Source organism: Gossypium hirsutum, chromosome A03, assembly GCF_007990345.1.
Source record: "Gossypium hirsutum isolate 1008001.06 chromosome A03, Gossypium_hirsutum_v2.1, whole genome shotgun sequence".
Lineage (NCBI taxonomy): Eukaryota > Viridiplantae > Streptophyta > Magnoliopsida > Malvales > Malvaceae > Gossypium > Gossypium hirsutum.
Window position 1 is genome coordinate 21,605,792 of NC_053426.1, and position 18,938 is coordinate 21,624,729.

Here is an 18,938-nt window from a genome sequence, read left to right on the forward strand (position 1 = left end):
CTTCTGATATTGTTAAACTGCATAGAGTTCCGATATCGATTATTTTTTATAGAGACCCTCAATTTACGTCCCAATTTTTGAAGAAACTATATAAGGTGTTGGGTACTCAATTGGATTTTAGTACTGCGTTCCATCCTCAGACTGATGGAAATATGAGAAAGTGATTCGGATATTGGAATATATACTACAGAGTTGTGTTATCGATTTTGATGGTAGTTGGGAGGAGTTTTTACCACTAATTGAGTTCGCGTATAATAAATCTTTCAGTCTAGTATGCAGATGGCACCTTATGAGGCTCTTTATGGTCATAAGTGTCGTACCCCTTTGTGTTGGACTAACTTAGGTGAGAGGCGAATTATAGGTCCTGATTTGGTTTCTAAGATTGAGGACAATGCATGATCTTCTTAAGGTAGCTTTTGATCGAAAAAGTCTTATGTGGATATGAAAATGAAAGATATTGAGTTTACTGTGGGAGATCATGTTTTCCTTATAGTATCTCTGTAGAAGAAGGTCTTTCGGTTTGGATGTAAGGGCAAGTTGAACCCTAAGTTTATTGGGCATTATCGGATTTTGAAACGAGTTGGGTCAGACGTTTATCAGTTAGAGTTACCTCCAGAGTTAAATCATATACATGATGTGTTTAACTTCTTTATATTGAGGCAATATGGATATGATCCATCTCATATTGTATTTGTTGAGGAGATTGAGATAAAACCATTTTTGACTTTGGAGGAGGAGTCAGTTCAGATTCTGGATTGAGAGGTTAAAGTTTTGAGGAAAAAGACTATTCCGCTGATTAAGGTTCTGTGGCAGAATCATGGTACAAAGGAAGTCATTTGGGAGCCTGATGACTCAATCCGATTGCAATACCCATATCTGTTTGCATTAGGTAAATTTCGAGGCCAAAATTTTTTTTAAGTGGGGAGAGTTGTAACAACCCAAAATTTTAAAATTTTGAATTGTTAAAAATTAACAATTGAATTAATCTAATTTAGTGGTTAAGGGTTGTGAGTAGTGTAAGAAAGGTTTTGGGTTCGAATCATTTCCCTTGTATTTTTGCTAAATTTTGTCTAAACCGCTAACCTTGAGTATTAGGTCTAAAAGCTATTTGTGCGCATTTGTTAAAAAGAATGAGCATGTTGGTTTAGTGCTAGGGCTTCAACTTACTTTTTGGTCCTGTGTTCGAATCCCTACGTGTGCAAAATGGAAATATTTTTATTTTCATGCTCTATGCTACCCTTATGTGGAGTTTGGATTAAATTCAAACTCAAGTTATCTGAAGGGTTATCAGAAATCTAGTTAGTTGTTATCATTGTTTTGTTTTGCTTTTTTAAAACAAATTAATTAAAAATTAGAATATTTCCCCTAATTTTCTCCCACTTGTTTCATGTTTCCCCCCACTTCTCTCCCCATTCCCTCTATTGTTTGTTTCACGTTAGTTCCAGTAGAAGTTTCCCAATTTGTTCTTCTTCTTTTTTTTCTTCCTCCTCCTTTTCCAATCTTTTATTCTTTTTTAATTGCTATTCATTGTGCCACTCATAATGCCTAATTATCCTTTTATGAGAGGGTAGCATTCGGTTTCTTCAGTCAATTTGTCTGATTTTTTTAAAAATAATTTTATTATAGATTCGATCATATTTATTCTTTTTGACACAATACCTAGAATTACCCATAGTTCCTTCCAATTAGCACGGCCCAAAGGCCCATTCGAAAAGTGGGAGGGTTTGAGAAAAAATATTGGTCCTAAAAATGGGTTTGAGCAAAAAAATGAGGCATGTATCAGGTAAGCTTTTTTTGAACCAGGCCTTACCCGAATTTGCAAAAAAAAAAAATCATTGTTTTGTTGTTGTTCTGCTATCATCTTGCTATTATATTCCTACTATTTTATTGTTATTATTTGGATATTGTATAACTGTTGTTTTATTGTCAATTTTGCTACTATTTTAAAAGTACTTGCTTTCTAATTTACTCTATTGTAATGTTATTCAAGTATAAATATTTTTTAAAATTTATTTACAATTTGTTCGGAAACATTTATTTTAATGTTTTTTGTATATTTGATATATTATATTTTTAAATTTATTTTTATATAAATATAAAAATATAAAAAATTAATACGGCCCGGCTAAGCCTGGCTTGGGTTTTAGCATTTTTATCCGGGTCGAGATTGGACAAAATTTTAGACTTATTTTTCAAGTTGAGCCGGGCCCGAGCATAAAAAATGGACCTGAAGTTTTATTGAGGCCTAGCTCAAACCCCATTTGACCCAATCCATAAATAGGAAAATAATAATGCACTTCTAACATATTCGAACCCACATTCTCCTACATTGACAACAATATTTATACCAATCAAACTAACATTCAATCAATTCCAATTCTTTTTTATTAAATCATCATAATCTAAAAAACTAATCCGACTCAATCAGAGCTTAATAATTAAAATAACCAAACCAATTTTAAGTCGTTCGGGTAAACAACTTAATTGCGTTATTTGTAATTGGGTATTTATAGTTTACTTATAAAGCTAGGTTATTGAACATATATAATTTATAAATATATTTTACATAAAAGGATATAAATATAAGATAATGTTGAATTAATGCGCAAACTTTTTATTCTCGTAATAATTTAGAAAAAAAAATCTAAATAAAATAATGAGTTACTAAATATGGTTTTCAACAAATAACTCCATTTTGTTTTTATTTCGGCTTTTGTTTGTCAGTTGCCGCGGTTGCAAAATTCAGATGATCACTCCAACAACATTGGTGACATTGAAGATACTGATATAAAAAGTGATTCAAGTCAAAAGGTTGAAGCCAAATATCATACAAACTGAATGTTCAATTAATGCATAAACTTTTCATGCTCACTAACAAATTTAAAAAAATCCTCTAAATTAAAAATATAATATAATATATTCCTATTTATGATTCTCAACAATTAACTCCATGATTGTTTTTTTGTTTTTGTTTGTTAGTCATTGCAGTTGCAAAATTCAGATCAACATTCCATCAACATTGGTGAAATTAAAGATAGTGATATAAGAAGTTATTCAAATCAAAAGGTTAAAACCAAACCAGATATTACAAAAATTGAATGTTAATGTAATGCATAAACCTTTTCATGCTCACTAACCAAATTTTAAACAAAAATAAAATAATGAATCACTCCAATAAAATTGGTGACATTGAAGATACTGGCATGAAAGAGGTTCAAGTCCTAAGGTTAAAACCAAATGAACCTGTTTCTTCCTTCTTTATTTCTTATATGAAGATTTTTTTATTTTATGTCTATTTTATTCTCCATATTTGGGGCCTATGGTGACCTCTTCTAAGAATGTCATCTTTAAGGTTCAAACATATTTGCTTTTCTTAAGAGTGCAATGTACCTTACTAATTCATCCAATACTTGTTAGTATTTTTTTTAAAGTATAAAGAAGGCTGAACTTTTGTAGTAAAAGAATAAGATAAGATTGTTGATGCTAGGATTCGTATCCAACATCTTCTAAAATCACGTTTCAAGTATGACGCATAAATCTACGAATTTATTACGCTAAATCTTAAGTTTAATTGTTTTTTGCTTTAATCATAAAAAAACTAAACTTTTTTAGGTAAAAAAAAAAGCCACACTATTGAAGTCAAAGAATATGATAAGAGATTGTAGATGATAGGATTTGAAAACCATATATGCAGGGGCGAAGCTAGGGGGGCTGGCATGTGCCCGTCCCCCTAAAATGTAAAATTATTATTTTAGTTCTTAAATTTTTTAAAAATTTTAAATTAATAAAGGTAAAATTGCACATTGGCCCCTTTAAAATTATAAAAATTAGATTTAATTCTTAACAAATTATAAAGATATAAACTATAAAAAATTAAAATTTCATCTGGCCCCCCTAAAAAATTTTTTTGGCTTTGCCCCTGCATATATGTTAAACTAACCTTTCAAGTATGATTATATTAATCAACTATATTAAATCTTAGATTTAATTGTATCTCGCCTTGATAATAAACCAAATATTCCTCCTGTTACATGCAATTATGCATGACTAACACTCAACTGATAATTACAATCATCATAATTATCAGAGTCTGTAATTTAGATATTTAGATTTTAAGTATATTAACTACTGAATACTGATTGTTCCTACTCTCTCTCTCTCTGATCAATGGAATGTTGCCCATTGCCTACTTTGCTATATAGATACTATCAGCAGTTTTCGACCAGCTTGCTTCAGAGAATAAGCCGGAATATGCTTTGGCAGCATTGATAATGGGTTTCATAGGTTTGCTCGGATGCACAAACGAGCTAGCTTATAAGAGTGGAAAGGAAAAAGCCAGATGGAGGTGGTATAAGGAGATACCATGGTTTTATTGTCCGACAGCTACTCCAAATAGTTATAGGCGCTTCGGCAGCTTTGCTGAAATAACTAGATTGGTATGTGCCATACTTCAATGTGTTTCAGCAACTCTGGCTCATGTCTGTTATAATCTGCATGCTCATAATCCCATCGAGTTCTCCTTTTGCCCAGTTACACTTGCCTCTGGTCCATTGTTCTCTCAATTTCTAAAGGATCCAACTCCGAAGGTGACCGCACATGCTCATGAAGATGAAAACGCATAGCTTTTAATTTATGCACGTATGGGTTTCATTCATACAAGCAGATTTGTTTTAGATTGTATACCGCCAGGCGATTTACTTCGAATGAATGATTCCTGAACTTTTTGGCCACTTTTTTACTTTACGAGATCCAGGTACGATCTGTTTCTCTCAAGAAAAAAAACAAAAGGAAATGAAAAGCATGCTTATTTGATGATTTAAAGGGCCCCAAAGTCCTACAAATTTGCATTTCTGAAGTTTGGTAGATTAAGATCCTTCAATTAACTGCGTCTTTGATTATATTTGTTCAGTTTCTAGGCAATTTGACGTAGTAGTAAATGGCAGCATGATACACAATAGTAACAAGTAGTAAAGCATATTCCCCCCCTGGAAGTAAAATAAGAGGATGTCAATATCAAATGTTATAATGACAACTTTTTTGTTAACTTAAAACATAGAGGATGTGAGCTCAGATACATCCTCTACAATGTGGCTATAATCTGCTTTTAACTTTTGTTGTTCCTCGGGACTTAGTTCCCCTTTTGTGGGCTTGGTTAGCACCAGAACACAGCATGTCGGTCTCTTGGTAGACCCGGCAGTTGCAAGATCCTAAAATGGCAAAAACAAACTAATCAATCAAACAGGGTTTCATCAGAGAAAAGCATTATAGCTCCTTCCACCCCACAAAGGGTCTTATCTTGTGTTTCACATTTTTAGGGTAAAAGAATGTAGGAATTCAGATTCAACTCAATGCACACGCGAAGAACCAAGAGTCTTTTAATCAAGCACATAGAAATTCAGGGTCACATAAATGAATGAGCTACCTGGAAAGCCTTACAATTACAACATTCCAAACCCAATTACGAAAAGCTTTGCAATCATATTAGCTTTAAACAAAATTTCCAAATTTAAAACAATTTTGTGATAGAAATATTCCTAACATATATATGGGCAGAGATTCATTAGAAAACAGTAAATCATTAACCAAAATGTTGCAAGTGCCACAACCCTTCAATTTTCTGGGTATAACAATAACCATGTTGACTAAGAACTCGATAAAAAAATTGGTTAAATTTTAAGTCCTCTTGTAAGGGTGACTTAGGATTCTATGGTTTTTAACGGCCAAGCAGGACAGTCGTTTCAATTATGCATCAAATTACACATAAAAGAGAGAGGAGGTCCAAGCTTACCTCTTTTGAGGGAACATAAACATAGGGAATGTCAGCCTCTTCACACAGGATTGGAACATGAGTTATGACATCAATGGGAGATATATTTCCAGCTATAACACATAACCTGCATCCAGCAATTGGAAGGTACATGATTAAACATTCCCACGATAACATTTGACATTAAAACCATCCCCCTAAGTTCAAATCTTTGGTTGAATCAAGAAAGAATGCCCTATCAGCAGCAATATCTTAAAGAAAACAAGTAATCCTAGAGAAATGAAATAGTTATTCATTTAATTATTCTTTCTTTTAGAAAAGTCCTTCAATAGTGCATTAATTGGCAACATGAGGCCTCCATTAAGTATTTGAGGTTCCTATTCCACTATGCTTAATATTATATATGAAGTAGCCTTAGACTTCCAATCCCCTGACAATGTGACATATTTCTCAGTTCAAGAAATTTTTTTTTTATATCTATCCAAATGAAAACAAATATCAGAGCACAAATTTGATTAAAATTTTAACAAACAGAAGACATGAAAAGCCAGACATAGAGGTAGATTTGAAGCAATATATAAAAAAGAAAATACCCCTTATGACCACGCCGAATACTTTTAACTACTTCCTTTACTCCTCTCTTCAAACACTTGTGCTCAGCGGCTACAACAGTGGAAAAATATATGTTATCTTAGAAAATTAAGGGGAAAAAAAAAGACAACTTATTAACAATTCGAACAATTAACAATTTCACCAACATATTTATACACCATCGAAAACCCATCATGCCAATCACAAAAATTCCACAATTAGAGCTTTGGGTATTTTCTCTAGAAAGAAATAAAAAACACAGGTAACATTGAACCATCAATAAAAATCAAAACCCATAAACCTCAAAGTTCAAGAATATTCTATTTGATGGACGATTTCAGAGCAAGAAGAAGAAGAAAAAGAAGAAGAAGAAGCTAAATGCATGAAAATAGGAAACCTTTGCGGACAAACTTGAGGGTTTTCTTAGAGAGCTTTTTGCCAGCGAGGGGCTTTGCAATGGGTGAAATAGCAAACATCTTCTTCCTTTCCTTTTCCTTCTGTTGAGTCTTCTCTGCTTCGCTATCACTTCCCATTTCTATCTCTTTCTCTTTCTAAACAGAGCACTACAAAGACGACAACAAGACTTTATAACTATTAGAATGTGAAAGAAAGCTATGGCGGAAATTAGGGTTTATGCATCTTCAGCATTTAAGGGTTTAAAGCCAGCAATGGATTTTGTAATTGGACAAGCCCACATATCTCCTCTATAAATGGGCTAATAACTTCTTTTTCTTTTAAAGAAACACTTAAAAAGTATAAAAAGAATAATTAATTAAAAATTTTACAACATAATTTATTTTTCACCCAATATTGTAGTTAAATTCTTATACATTGCCATCATATATACTATATTTTTCTCTCAAAATAGATTTAACTGAATTTTTTTTATTAAATTATCATTCCCGATTACTTTTTAAAATGTTTTTTTATATTAATGACTTCCAAGCATAACATAAAATAATTGTAAATGTAGGTGTGTTTTCTTTTTTTTAGATTCTCCAGACAATTTGATCTATGTCCAATATTATCCTAACCTTCACACCCACTAATCGTTCGTTTGGTTCACTATAATGGAATAGGGTTATAATTGAATAGAGTTGTAATGGAATAGAGCTGTAATGGAATAGAGCTGTAATCAGTAATTCAACTATTTGGTTGAATAGAATGGAATAGAGCTGTAATAGAATTCTTGTATTTAGTTAAATGGAATGATGTTGTAATAACATAAAAAAAGGCTAAAATGACTAAAGTACCCTTAACAGAATTTTTGTTGGTAGATGATTATTGTTATTAAATTTTAATAAGATTATTGTTAAATATATTTTAATAAAAATAAAAATAAATAATTTAATCATATTTTAACATAATTATTATTAAATACAATTTAATAAAATAATACATATTTTAATAACATAATTAATATAATTATTAATAATATTTATTAATAATTTTAATATAAAATTATTAATAATATTTATTAATAATTTTAATATAAAATTATTATTAAGAACATTTCAATGCCTAATATATTTGCTTTAATCTAGCCTTTCACCTGTTCTCTTAGGTCACAATTGCCAATATAAAAAAATGAGTTTAGCATATCATATGATTATTGTTATTATTATTAAATTTTAATAAGATTATTATTAAAAATAATTTAATAAAAATAATAAATAATTTAATCATATTTTAACATGATTATTACTAAATATAATTTAATAAAATAATATATAATTTAATAAAATTCTTAATATAATTATTATTATATGAATTAAAAAATTATAATATATAATAGTATAAAAATAATATATAATCTACTTTATTATTTTTAAACTGCACTACATAATGTGCTAAAATATCATAAGTGAAACAAATAATTTGATTATTCTACAATAAAAAGTAAAATATAAGAAGTAATAAATAACTTGAGAATCATATTTCACATCCAAACATAATATTCATATATTAACAAAAAGTGACATGATTTCATTAGTTTATATGTCATAATCCATATGTTATAAAATTTTACAACCTCAAAAAGTTACAACATTGTAATGACATTCTATCACGTCATTATACCATCCAACTATTACAAACTCAAAAATTACTAAAATATCATCAACACAACTATGATTTTTTAATGGTCAGCAAGAAATTTTCTGACCCATCCCAATCGCACAGAAGAAGGTAAACTAAAGAAAATGAGCATTTGCGTTGGATGATCTGGAATTTTGCTCAATGCGCGATAGTGCTCATCCTCAGTTAAACCTTCTACTTCACATAATGTTGGATATAATTTTAGAGCACTTTCTTGAAGTGTCATTTCTGACCTTTGTTGAATTAGCACCTCGGAGGCAATACTCCTACTGATTTCAACGCCAACGGTCTCGATCTTTTCTGCTAATAAAGTGGCAGCATCATTAAATGAAGTAGATGAAATATGATCACTTGCATCAGAAGTCTTTTTCTTCTTCTTTGAAAATGTGGAATCATCTTGGTTTATAGTTGGTTGCTGTTGTGTGCCTGAAAGATCCATGTCATCCAAAGAAACATCAGCTTCGCATCTATGGAAATCATTTCTTTCTTCATGAGTATTTGTAGTAGCTACATCCTCAACATCTATTTCTTCAATAATATCAGCGGTTGTTTGAGCATCTTTCCCAGTGGCTCGATCTTTTGCGTAGATGGCTGTAAGTTGGTCATAATAAGGGAAACTACGATGTTTGAATTGAGCGGCTTCTTTATGACTCTGAAAAAAAGAAAAATTCATATTAGATATAAGTTTGGTCAAATTAAGATAATAAAGACTTGAAATAATTCTTACATTTATATATGAGTTCCACACCGCATCTTCAGCAACAACAAGCTGCCTATGCTCATCCCAACCAAAACCGCTATTGTTTTTTCCCTAAGCATGTCATAAACGATTGACCAATCCCTTTTCAATGTCCTAATCCTCGATTCAAGATTAGGTTTAGCCTTCAACTTGGCATCGGGTAAAACTTTTTCTAACATTTTTTCCAACTCATTTAAATAACCAGCTTTAAATCCCGTATCAGCATTAAAGGTTCCAACATTGTGCAAGTCGACCATACAGGCAACCAACGCAGCATCTTCTTCTGGAAGCCATTTCCTTTTGGTTCCTCGAGAATTTTGGGAAGAAACACTTGCTTGTGAAAAACCTGACATAATTATTTTAAGGAAAAAAAATTAAACATAAGTTCAATATTATGAATAAAAAAGTGAACACTTTATAAAATTATAACACATGATGAATCAATACAAAATAATTTATAATTCAACAAGTCTAGTACAATACAAAAAAATAATTCAAACACCACCAAAGTTTCATAAACTAGATTCATGAAATAATATAAACAAATTAACGTTTACTACTTTTACCCTAAACCTAACTAATTTCTAGATGCTTGCCATTCATCGAACATTTGGTTGGCTTGTTCCATCCTCCAAGTAGCCCATGCATCTGATGGATGAATATTTATGATATTCGGATCATCATCTATCACATTACTAGGTAATCCTTCTCCCAACTCCGCTTCAATAGGATCAAGACTCATATAGGTTCGAATAAAATTATGGAGCAAACAACAAGCAATAATGATTCTATTGTGCACCCTCACAAGATAAAATGATGGACTCCTAAGTATTCCCCATCTAAGTTTTAATAACCCAAAGCATCTTTCAATAACATTACGCGCTGAAGCATGTTTCATATTGAAAAATTCTTCCGGATTACTTGGCTGGTAACCCTGACGCCACTCATTCAAATGATATCTTTGTCCTCTAAAAGGTGCAAGAAATCCCTCACAATTTGTGTATCCAGCATCAACTAGGTAATAACAACCTATAAAAAAAACTATTTGTCATGATTAATTTCCCAAAAAAGTATGATCTTAAAGATTTATTCAAAGTCCTCTAATTTTGCACTTTACAATGAGGAACTTTTAATCCATGTCTCCTACTAATGGCATCTCGAAGAACCCTTCCATCAGCAACAGAACCTTCCCAACTAGGAAGAGCATAAACAAAATGCATATCAAGTGTACAAACACCTAACATATTTGTTGCTATGTCACCTTTTCGCGTTCTATATCTAGGTTTATCAACTGTTGGAACCCTAATCTTGATGTGGGTTCCATCTAAAGCACCTAAACAATTCTACATCACATGTATAAAACCTCGAGTTAGGATACTATATTTAAATCTAACTCAACTAAATTATGTACGAGCTATATATAGAACTCACTCCAATACCTTGAACCATTTCCACCTTGGGTCTATAGAATTAGCTGTAATTGGCTCCGCATTTTTAAATAACACATCTTGTAAGCGTATGACAACATTTAAAATATTGTGAAATGATCTGCTAACGGTTTCCCCAGACCTATTAAAGTTATGCTTGATAACTCGATTTTTAAGATGATGAGAAATGATATGTAAAAACATTGCCACTTGCTCATCAATAAGCATGTTCCTTGACGACTTCAATCCCCTAAAGTTTGTAACATCTCACATAGTTTAAAAAAGGTAGTTCTATTCATCCTAACTTGTTCAATACAGGTCTCGTCACTAGCATATACAAGTCTTTTCACATAATCTCGTTTTGCATAAAAATCTAAAATATAGGATCTAATCCTTGGTCTATAAGTATGTAGGGTATGGATGGCACCCAATGTAAGTAAGAACCAACTCGCAACTGTACACAGTTGCAACCATATTGTCAATGCAAGACCAATTCTTTTACGCCTCACACTTTGTACTATTAAAGGCAAACGAGCCATTACTGTAAGATATTAAAGTGTTACATATCTTCAAATCATAGTAAAAAGGTCACATTTCTTCAATACTAATTTCAATAAAAGTAAAACAAAATCAAAGAATTTAATTGATTAAAGAACTTACAGTAGTTTAGTGAGTACAAAAAGCTCAACTGTGAGTGGAAGAAGCAATCAAGCAAGCCAAATAAGAAAAGGAAGTAATAACGCACTGTCAAAGAAAAATGAACAATACATATTTATCAAATTTCATTCAACAAAATCAACTCTTTGTTTAGCAAATAATAATATCTTGAACATTAAAAGAGAAATTAATAATGAACATCTAATCTTGAAATACATCTACATCCAAATTACATAATTTCAAACTTTGATTTTTAAAATCATTACTATTATTTGAAGGGTTGATTAATTCGTATTCATCCATAAACTAGATTCCAACTTAACGGTACAATTTAATTTAATGTGGTTTAACAAAGTAGTATCAGTCTCAACATTGTGATAATTGATTTGCTATAAGAACTTCGAGGGTTATTTTTATTTTTAATAAGATGTAACCGCTGAAGACTAAAATTGAGATTATACCAAAATATATAACTTTATTTTCTTTACCTAAAATTGAGACATGAAAGGATGTAGTCCTTGAAAATGTACAATTGTAAGAAAAGTAAATATAATCCATACATATTGGTAAGAAAGGTCAAAGTCAAAGATTATCTCAACAAGAAAGTATAATATGAAGCTTTTACAAAGTATATTAGTAAAAGTTCGAATACAAAATTCTCATCATACCATCAATCATATAGAGTGTTTTATTTCGCAGTTCAAGATCCTCAATTCCTATAAAGTGTTTTATTTCACAGTTCATATTGAGCTGACAAGCATTGTAAATATTTATTATTCTTTAAAAAAAAGCCTTTTATCTCTTCACTTATAATTTCAGCCATGGGACCATTCAAATACCATAATACAAATATATTACCCTTTCTCATAGGTTTAATTATAGAAATTATATAAATATATTATATTTAATTTTTTAATATGATAACAAATAATAGTTTAATTTTTTTAATGAGATTTAGTAGAAAATAAACTTATGTTGACATACATGTATCAGTTTTAACCGTAAAAATAATAAAATTTTTAATAAAATGATTAATTTACAATTTAATCTAACATGCAAAAATTAATTTATTTATTTTTTAAATAAAAAATAAAATACAATCCGATTATTAATATAACATCTTTTATAATATTTTTACCATTCATTTCCCTCTCATTTTTACTTGTTTTAAAAAGAATAAAAACAATTGACCAATCTCAAAGTAACTTTGTAAGTGTAAGAATCAAGACAGTCAAAGTTTGTACAGACTTCACTCTCAGCCCACCACTTGTTTGAAGGTTGTTTCTTCCACTTTTAATGACCCTAAAAATATAACAGGTTAAGTTGTTCTGTTAAATTAATTCGTATAATGATTTTCCCTAGAAAATTCGTATAAGATGAATATGAATTCGTATAATGATGTACCCTAAAAAGAACAAACTTTCCCCTAATGATTTTCCCTAGAAAATTCAAGGCAAAAATAGTCAATTCCATCAACTTAAAGACAATCCCCCTAAAAAAGAGAACATGCTAACACCATATAAGTATAAATAGTCATGCTAGGAGGAGCATCGACCGCCGGGAGCAGTTAAAGAAACCATGTGGCTGCATTGCAGATACCAATGGTTAACTTCTACATCACGCTTCTGTCAACCAAGCTGTAAACTTACTATATTATGAACTAAACAGTTACTAACGCTGCTAAAGAGAAAAGTGAACTGAACAGGCTTGAAATGCATGATCCGGACTTGCGCTCCTCTTCTAAGAGTTGGGATACATACGAAAGCACAAATACTAGAATTTTGAGCAGACTGTCTACGTCAAGCATTTTGTTTAACATGCAAGCCTACCACAATAGCGATTTGTGTCTAAAGGGGACAATGTGTAGACAGCATCTTCAAAAAAAACAGACGATGGACAACTTTTCGAGTCCATAAAAAGATCCTATATATCACATGTCGGTATCTAAAAGCTAGTAAATCAAAAGCAATAAACTTGTATGAGATGGAGTAACCTTTAACTTTGATATCGTTATGAAAATGATGAATTAACAGAAAAGGAAAAAGAATGTTAATATATTCTATTATGATGAAGCAATTAAGTGATGCAAAGAGTGAATGTTACTAGGATGAGTGTATACTGTAAGCATAAAGCCAATCCGATCAACCAGTTAAGAGAAAGAGGAACCAATCAGGCAATCCAGAAATGGACAAGAATTTTTTTTAATAATAACTGAATATGGATCATTCTACCACTCCAAATATAAAATAATAAGTTCAAATTTTAAGTTTTTGTAGCAACACTTACCAAAATATTTTAACCAGATTGGTTATGGAACATATCTTAAGCGAAAAGAAAAGGAACCATCATTAAAATGATCTTAACTCTTGAATTTTATCATAGTTACTTGGAAATTTAATTAAAGTAGACCAACAATTACATCACTACTAGATGAAATTACAACTGAATTTCTAGTTGATGAAAAGATAAAATAAAGGATAAAAATGTACGGACAAGGCATGAGGGCTAAGCCATCCCTAGGCATATGCTAGAGCTGCTCTCAGTTCCCTTGTTCCCAACTAACTAAATCATACAAAAAAACAAAGCTAGAAGGGCTTTAGCTGTCACCATTAAATATAACAGGACCACACCCCTCTACTTGCATCTCCAATCAGATGCAAATTTGCCATTGGAAACGCGTGAGGATTGTAATCGCTGGAAAACAAAGAAGATTATGCAGCGCTAAGCTGTATCAATGTTTCATACGGTACAAGAAGATTATATGGATTATGGAGGCTTAAGAATCTTTCAATAATATTAATTATTATAAACACTAACAAAAAAATCTTTTTTTAGGTAATTGCATATATTCTACCAATACTATGCTTTCTTATCAGAACTGGGTAATCGACTCATGGCAGAATCAAAATGTAGACTTCACATGCAGTATAGAAGAGAGGGAAAAAGGCACAAAAATCGGCAGAAATATGCATCTATAATTGAAATAACTTAATCTCATGGCAGAATCAAAATCGATTTATGTATGCCAAGCCATATAGAGATTATGATACAGAAAAAAAAGAGGAAGCCAACAAATGAGAATCATCATGTTCATACAACAGATAATCCAGAAATGGAAAAGAATGAAGGGACATGCTTGGGCTTCGAAACGCTGATTTTTTTACCGATTTGAGTGAGATCGTTGAGATACTCTACAAAGTTCTGCCATTGTTTCTTTCGATGTATCAGTAAGGAAGAAACTCGTTTAATCATAAAACAAAAATGAAAAGGCAAAAATGAAGATGATATGAAAGAAGCAGAAGCAAAAATGTTTACCTGACCTTGGATGAGGGGGAGGAATGCCGGAGTCGAAGGGTACGTGAAATGGCTGTCGATTGAGAGTGTTTTTGAGGTGAAGTTTTGGTAAGGGCAAAATAAGGTTCCTTAAGCAACGATTAGCTAAACGGTGATGTGGGAAGGGAATAGAAATCCCTAAAAATCTCTGTTTAAGCTCGGAATGGAATACCCCCGTAATAGGGTATTCCATTGAACCAAACGTTGGTTTATGTAGGGCTGCAGAATAGGGTGGTAATAGGCATGTAATGGCATAGCCATTACATCCAACCAAACATGCCCTAAGGGTAAGATGTCCTATATAAAAAATTTCCTTAAAAATCTCTTACAAATGTATCTTGACTTCACCATCCTCAGAACCCTTTGCCAATATTTGATTTATGATACGTTGTGGTCTTCACCATGAAAAGCCACTTAGCCATTCTACTTTTATAAAACTAAAGACTCAATATTATTTAGATTACACTCAAACGACGAGGAAGTCATTTTGTACTTTTGTTTGCTTAAAGTCGATAACCTTTGCTAGAATTATATGTTTTAGTTTTGGCTAGAACTGTTCATGGGTCGGGCCACCTAGTCTAGTCTGAAAGTCCGTCTGAAATGTGAAAAGGTTTGGAAAAAAATATAGGCCCGAAAAATAAGCTTGGACAAAAAATAAGGCCCGTTTAAAAAACAGGCCGGGCCTCAGGTAAGACATTTTTGGCCTGAGCCTGGCCCGGTCCGGCTCAAATTCACTAAATGACAAAAAAAATTATATTTTGTTTTTTAATATTATTTTCTTATTATTTTCTTCCTATTTTAGTCATATTTTACTATTATGTTACTACTATTTTGTTGTTATTGTTTGGATATTGTATAAAACTTATTTAATTGTTAATTTTGTTATTATTTTATAGACATCTGTTAATTTTATTATTATTTTAGAGGTATTTGCTTGTTAAGTTGCATCTATCTTAGTATTATTTAAGTAAACATATTTTTTAAAATTTCTTTTCAATTTATTAGGAAATATTTATTCTGATGTTTTTAATATTTTTGATGTATTATATATATATATTAAAATTATATAAAAATCAATATGGGCAGGCCAGGTCGAGTCCGGGTTTTAACATTTTTATCTGGGTCGGGCTTGGACAAAATTTTAAGCTATTTTTTGGGTTGGGCCCAGGCCCAGACCCAGACCTAGCAAACGGGCCTAAATTTTTAGTTGAAACCAACCTACCCCATACACACCTCTAGTTGTGGCTTTATATTGTAATTTAATAGTTAACTTTTTATATAGTTGACTTTTAAGTTTTGTGGTTTTACTCAAGAGTGAAGGTAGAAATTTTTAGCGGTTAAAATTAAAATTTAATTTTTATTATAGTAAAAATATAATTTTATCATTTGAATAGTCTATATCTTTATAATTTTTAAAGGATTAAATCAAAATTTTATTATTTTTAAGGGGGCCAAATTGTAATTTTACCTTTATTAATTTAAAATTTTAAAAATTTAAAGGAGACCAAAGTGTAAATTCTTCATTTTAGGAGAGCCAGATACTTGCTAGCCCCTTAGCTACGCCCTTGATTTTACGTTTTATTTTAAAGGAATTTTTTATAGTGTAGTGGTTGATTTACTTTGATAATTGATATATTTTACATTGGATTTGTTATAATTACCAAATTTATTTCTCGAGAGCGAAAGAACACCAATTGAACTTCTACCATATTTTGTGGGATTGGATTTTATCCCAACAAATATAGCAGTAAAAGTCTTTTGGGAGTAACTATCATTCCTTTGCTTTTCAAAAGCATGTTTAAGGTAAAAAAGATACATTTGAAACTTAAACAATACTAACAGGAAAATATTTGAAAGAAAAAATTGCTTTTGAATCTAAAAACAAAAGCTATAATGGGTAATTTTTTTTATTTGAAAAATAATTTTGGAGTCAAAATAACATTTTTGGCCATTAATTTACCATTTGATGTGTTTTTTTTTAAATTTATATTAGGTGTATAATTAGAAATTTATTTCAAATATATAATATTAAACATTTAAATTTGTAATAGTTATATTTTAATATATAAAATATAGTAATTAAATTTCATAAATAATTAATATTAAATACTTAAAAAATATTTAAAATTTAAAATTTGTATATCAAAATGAATTATATTTTTATTGAAATATATAAAAATAAAAACGTTTTTACATATAGACCTAGCTATGAGTGTTAAAAACAATTTGGCTAAATGCATTTCTGAAAGTACCAATAAAAGCCAAATGCAGATAGTAGGTATTCTCAGGCAAGAGAATTGAACTTGTAATGGAAGCTTCAAACTAAAACAAACAAATTACAGCAATCATAATAAAAAAAAAACGTCTAAAGTCTCTAATGGTTTCCCTCCTGCATTTGTTGATTTCTCTTGAAGGACAAGAGTTCCTGGAGGCGCATTTGTTTATAAAACCTGGTGATGAATAAGTCCGCAACGTGATCGATCTCGTCTTCCAAACTGAAATCTTCCCCTTCTTCTTTCGACTTCTTCACCATCTCGATCACCGATCCGCTTTCAGCCTCCGCCTCTAACTCCAGCTCCTTTTCATCAAACAGATAGTGGGTCAAATCAGGGTACTTATCATCATCAGCCACCTGAGCATCATCATCATCGTTGTATTGAAATGGAACAATGGCTTTGCTTTCATCGTCTTGGGGGTCATTTTCCTTGTCCCCGAGGAATCCATGGATCTTTTTGGAGATTGGACCCAGCAACACCGCCTTCTTATTCCTCATCAAAGTGAGGATTATAAGGCGGGCTTTGGAAGCACTAGTTTTGCCCTTATCCACCATGGATTTGGCTTTGGCAATGGAACTGACCAACACAGAAGACACTACCTGTTTCAAGAAACCAGATGCCTTGTTCTTCATGATTTAAACTGAAAGGTGCTGAATATATATATTTTTTCTTCTTGCAATAAGATATAAGAAAAGAGCATTGGCATTTGATTGATATATATAGACTTGGAAAAGGAAAGTTCCTAGTGTGTGCTTTTGCTTTGCAATTTGCAGCTTTTGCTTTGGAAGTGGGGCGGTGAAACTTGGAACTTTAAAGAGCATGGGAGAGAACTCAGGGTTAAGGTAATCAAAACTTCTGAGGGCAGTAATCTCACGTAACTCAAAAATGTGTCACAAATCTATGTATGTTGGAGTTATGTCTGACACCCAAATCTTTACTAGTAACTTTTCTTTCTTGCATGATGAACACATTATTCATTTGGCAGTGTGGCCTAGGACGGACCCATGAAACATTTGTTTTAAGGGATTTAAATTGCAGTTGCGGCTACATTTTCGGTCACATTATGTTTATCACGGTTGCGAACATAACGGATATTATTATGGTCATTGCGGGTATCGCGATCATAAATTTTTTTTTAAATTCGCACAACTTATTGTAAAATAAAATAATTATAATTATAATTATAAAAAGACACTTTTAATGATTTTTAGAGTGTTCTCTAACACTTATGAACTTTCATTAATATGATATGAGAACACAACTTTTATAATCATTAATTATTCTTATATTTATTTACGATTTTTCTAAGAATGTTATATTCACTAATAACAAAGTAAAAGGAATAGTAAATATTAAACATTCATCATATTTAATAAGTTTGAAATTTTTTATAGATAAAATAATTGAAAAATTTATACATGAGAGGTGTCTTCAATATTTCTTGACAGCTTTGAAGATCGTGAAGATATCAACATTCTATACTACAAAAGGAAAAAAAAGAATAGATAAATGTATAGATTCTTATTAATTATTCCTATTTCCTACCACTTATTCTCATTCTCATTCTACTTTCATATATAGTTTAACATGCTTTGATTCTTAATTATCTTTTCATAAAATATACTTCATTCATTTATCTAAAGATATATTTTAAATGTTTTAATATCATTAAAATTAAAAACATTAACAAAAGTTTTCTTTAAAAAAAACATACCTTACAAATAGTGGTAGTGGTATAATTTAGTTTTCACTAATTAGTGGAATGACGAGGAGGATCAGATCTTTCACCTTCACTTTGAAAGCGTTCTTAACTTGATTCTCTTGGCCTTTGTCCAAAAATATATCCAAAAAAAGTAACATTTTCACCTTGGTTTTCATATAATTGATATAGAGGATATATTTGAGGAGGAGGATACATGAGAGGTGGAGGTGGGTGATACATTGGCGGTGGAGCATGCATTTAAGGCTGGTATGGCACAGTATAATTAGGAAATGGTAAATAATAACCATATGGTTGTGGATAACCATGTGAAGGTTGAAAATATAAAGGT

At 31.1% G+C, this 18,938-nt stretch overlaps 2 protein-coding genes across 2 annotated transcripts; both read right to left on the bottom strand.

The window, feature by feature from the left end:
* Window positions 1–4,958: 4,958 nt before the first annotated feature.
* LOC107887052 (H/ACA ribonucleoprotein complex subunit 2-like protein) lies at window positions 4,959–7,051 on the bottom strand. The gene is made up of 4 exons (XM_016811181.2): window positions 6,756–7,051; window positions 6,361–6,430; window positions 5,789–5,894; window positions 4,959–5,207 (listed from the first exon to the last, which is right to left on the bottom strand). The coding sequence occupies exons 1-4, from the start codon at window positions 6,889–6,891 to the stop codon at window positions 5,046–5,048; spliced, it is 474 nt and encodes a 157-aa protein (XP_016666670.1). The 5' UTR covers window positions 6,892–7,051; the 3' UTR covers window positions 4,959–5,045.
* A 9,700-nt stretch (window positions 7,052–16,751) lies between these two features.
* Window positions 16,752–17,669, bottom strand: LOC107888146 (uncharacterized). The gene has a single exon (XM_016812283.2). It carries the CDS (start codon window positions 17,517–17,519, stop codon window positions 16,986–16,988), a length of 534 nt encoding a protein of 177 aa, XP_016667772.1. The 5' UTR covers window positions 17,520–17,669; the 3' UTR covers window positions 16,752–16,985.
* Between the last annotated feature and the right edge of the window lie 1,269 nt (window positions 17,670–18,938).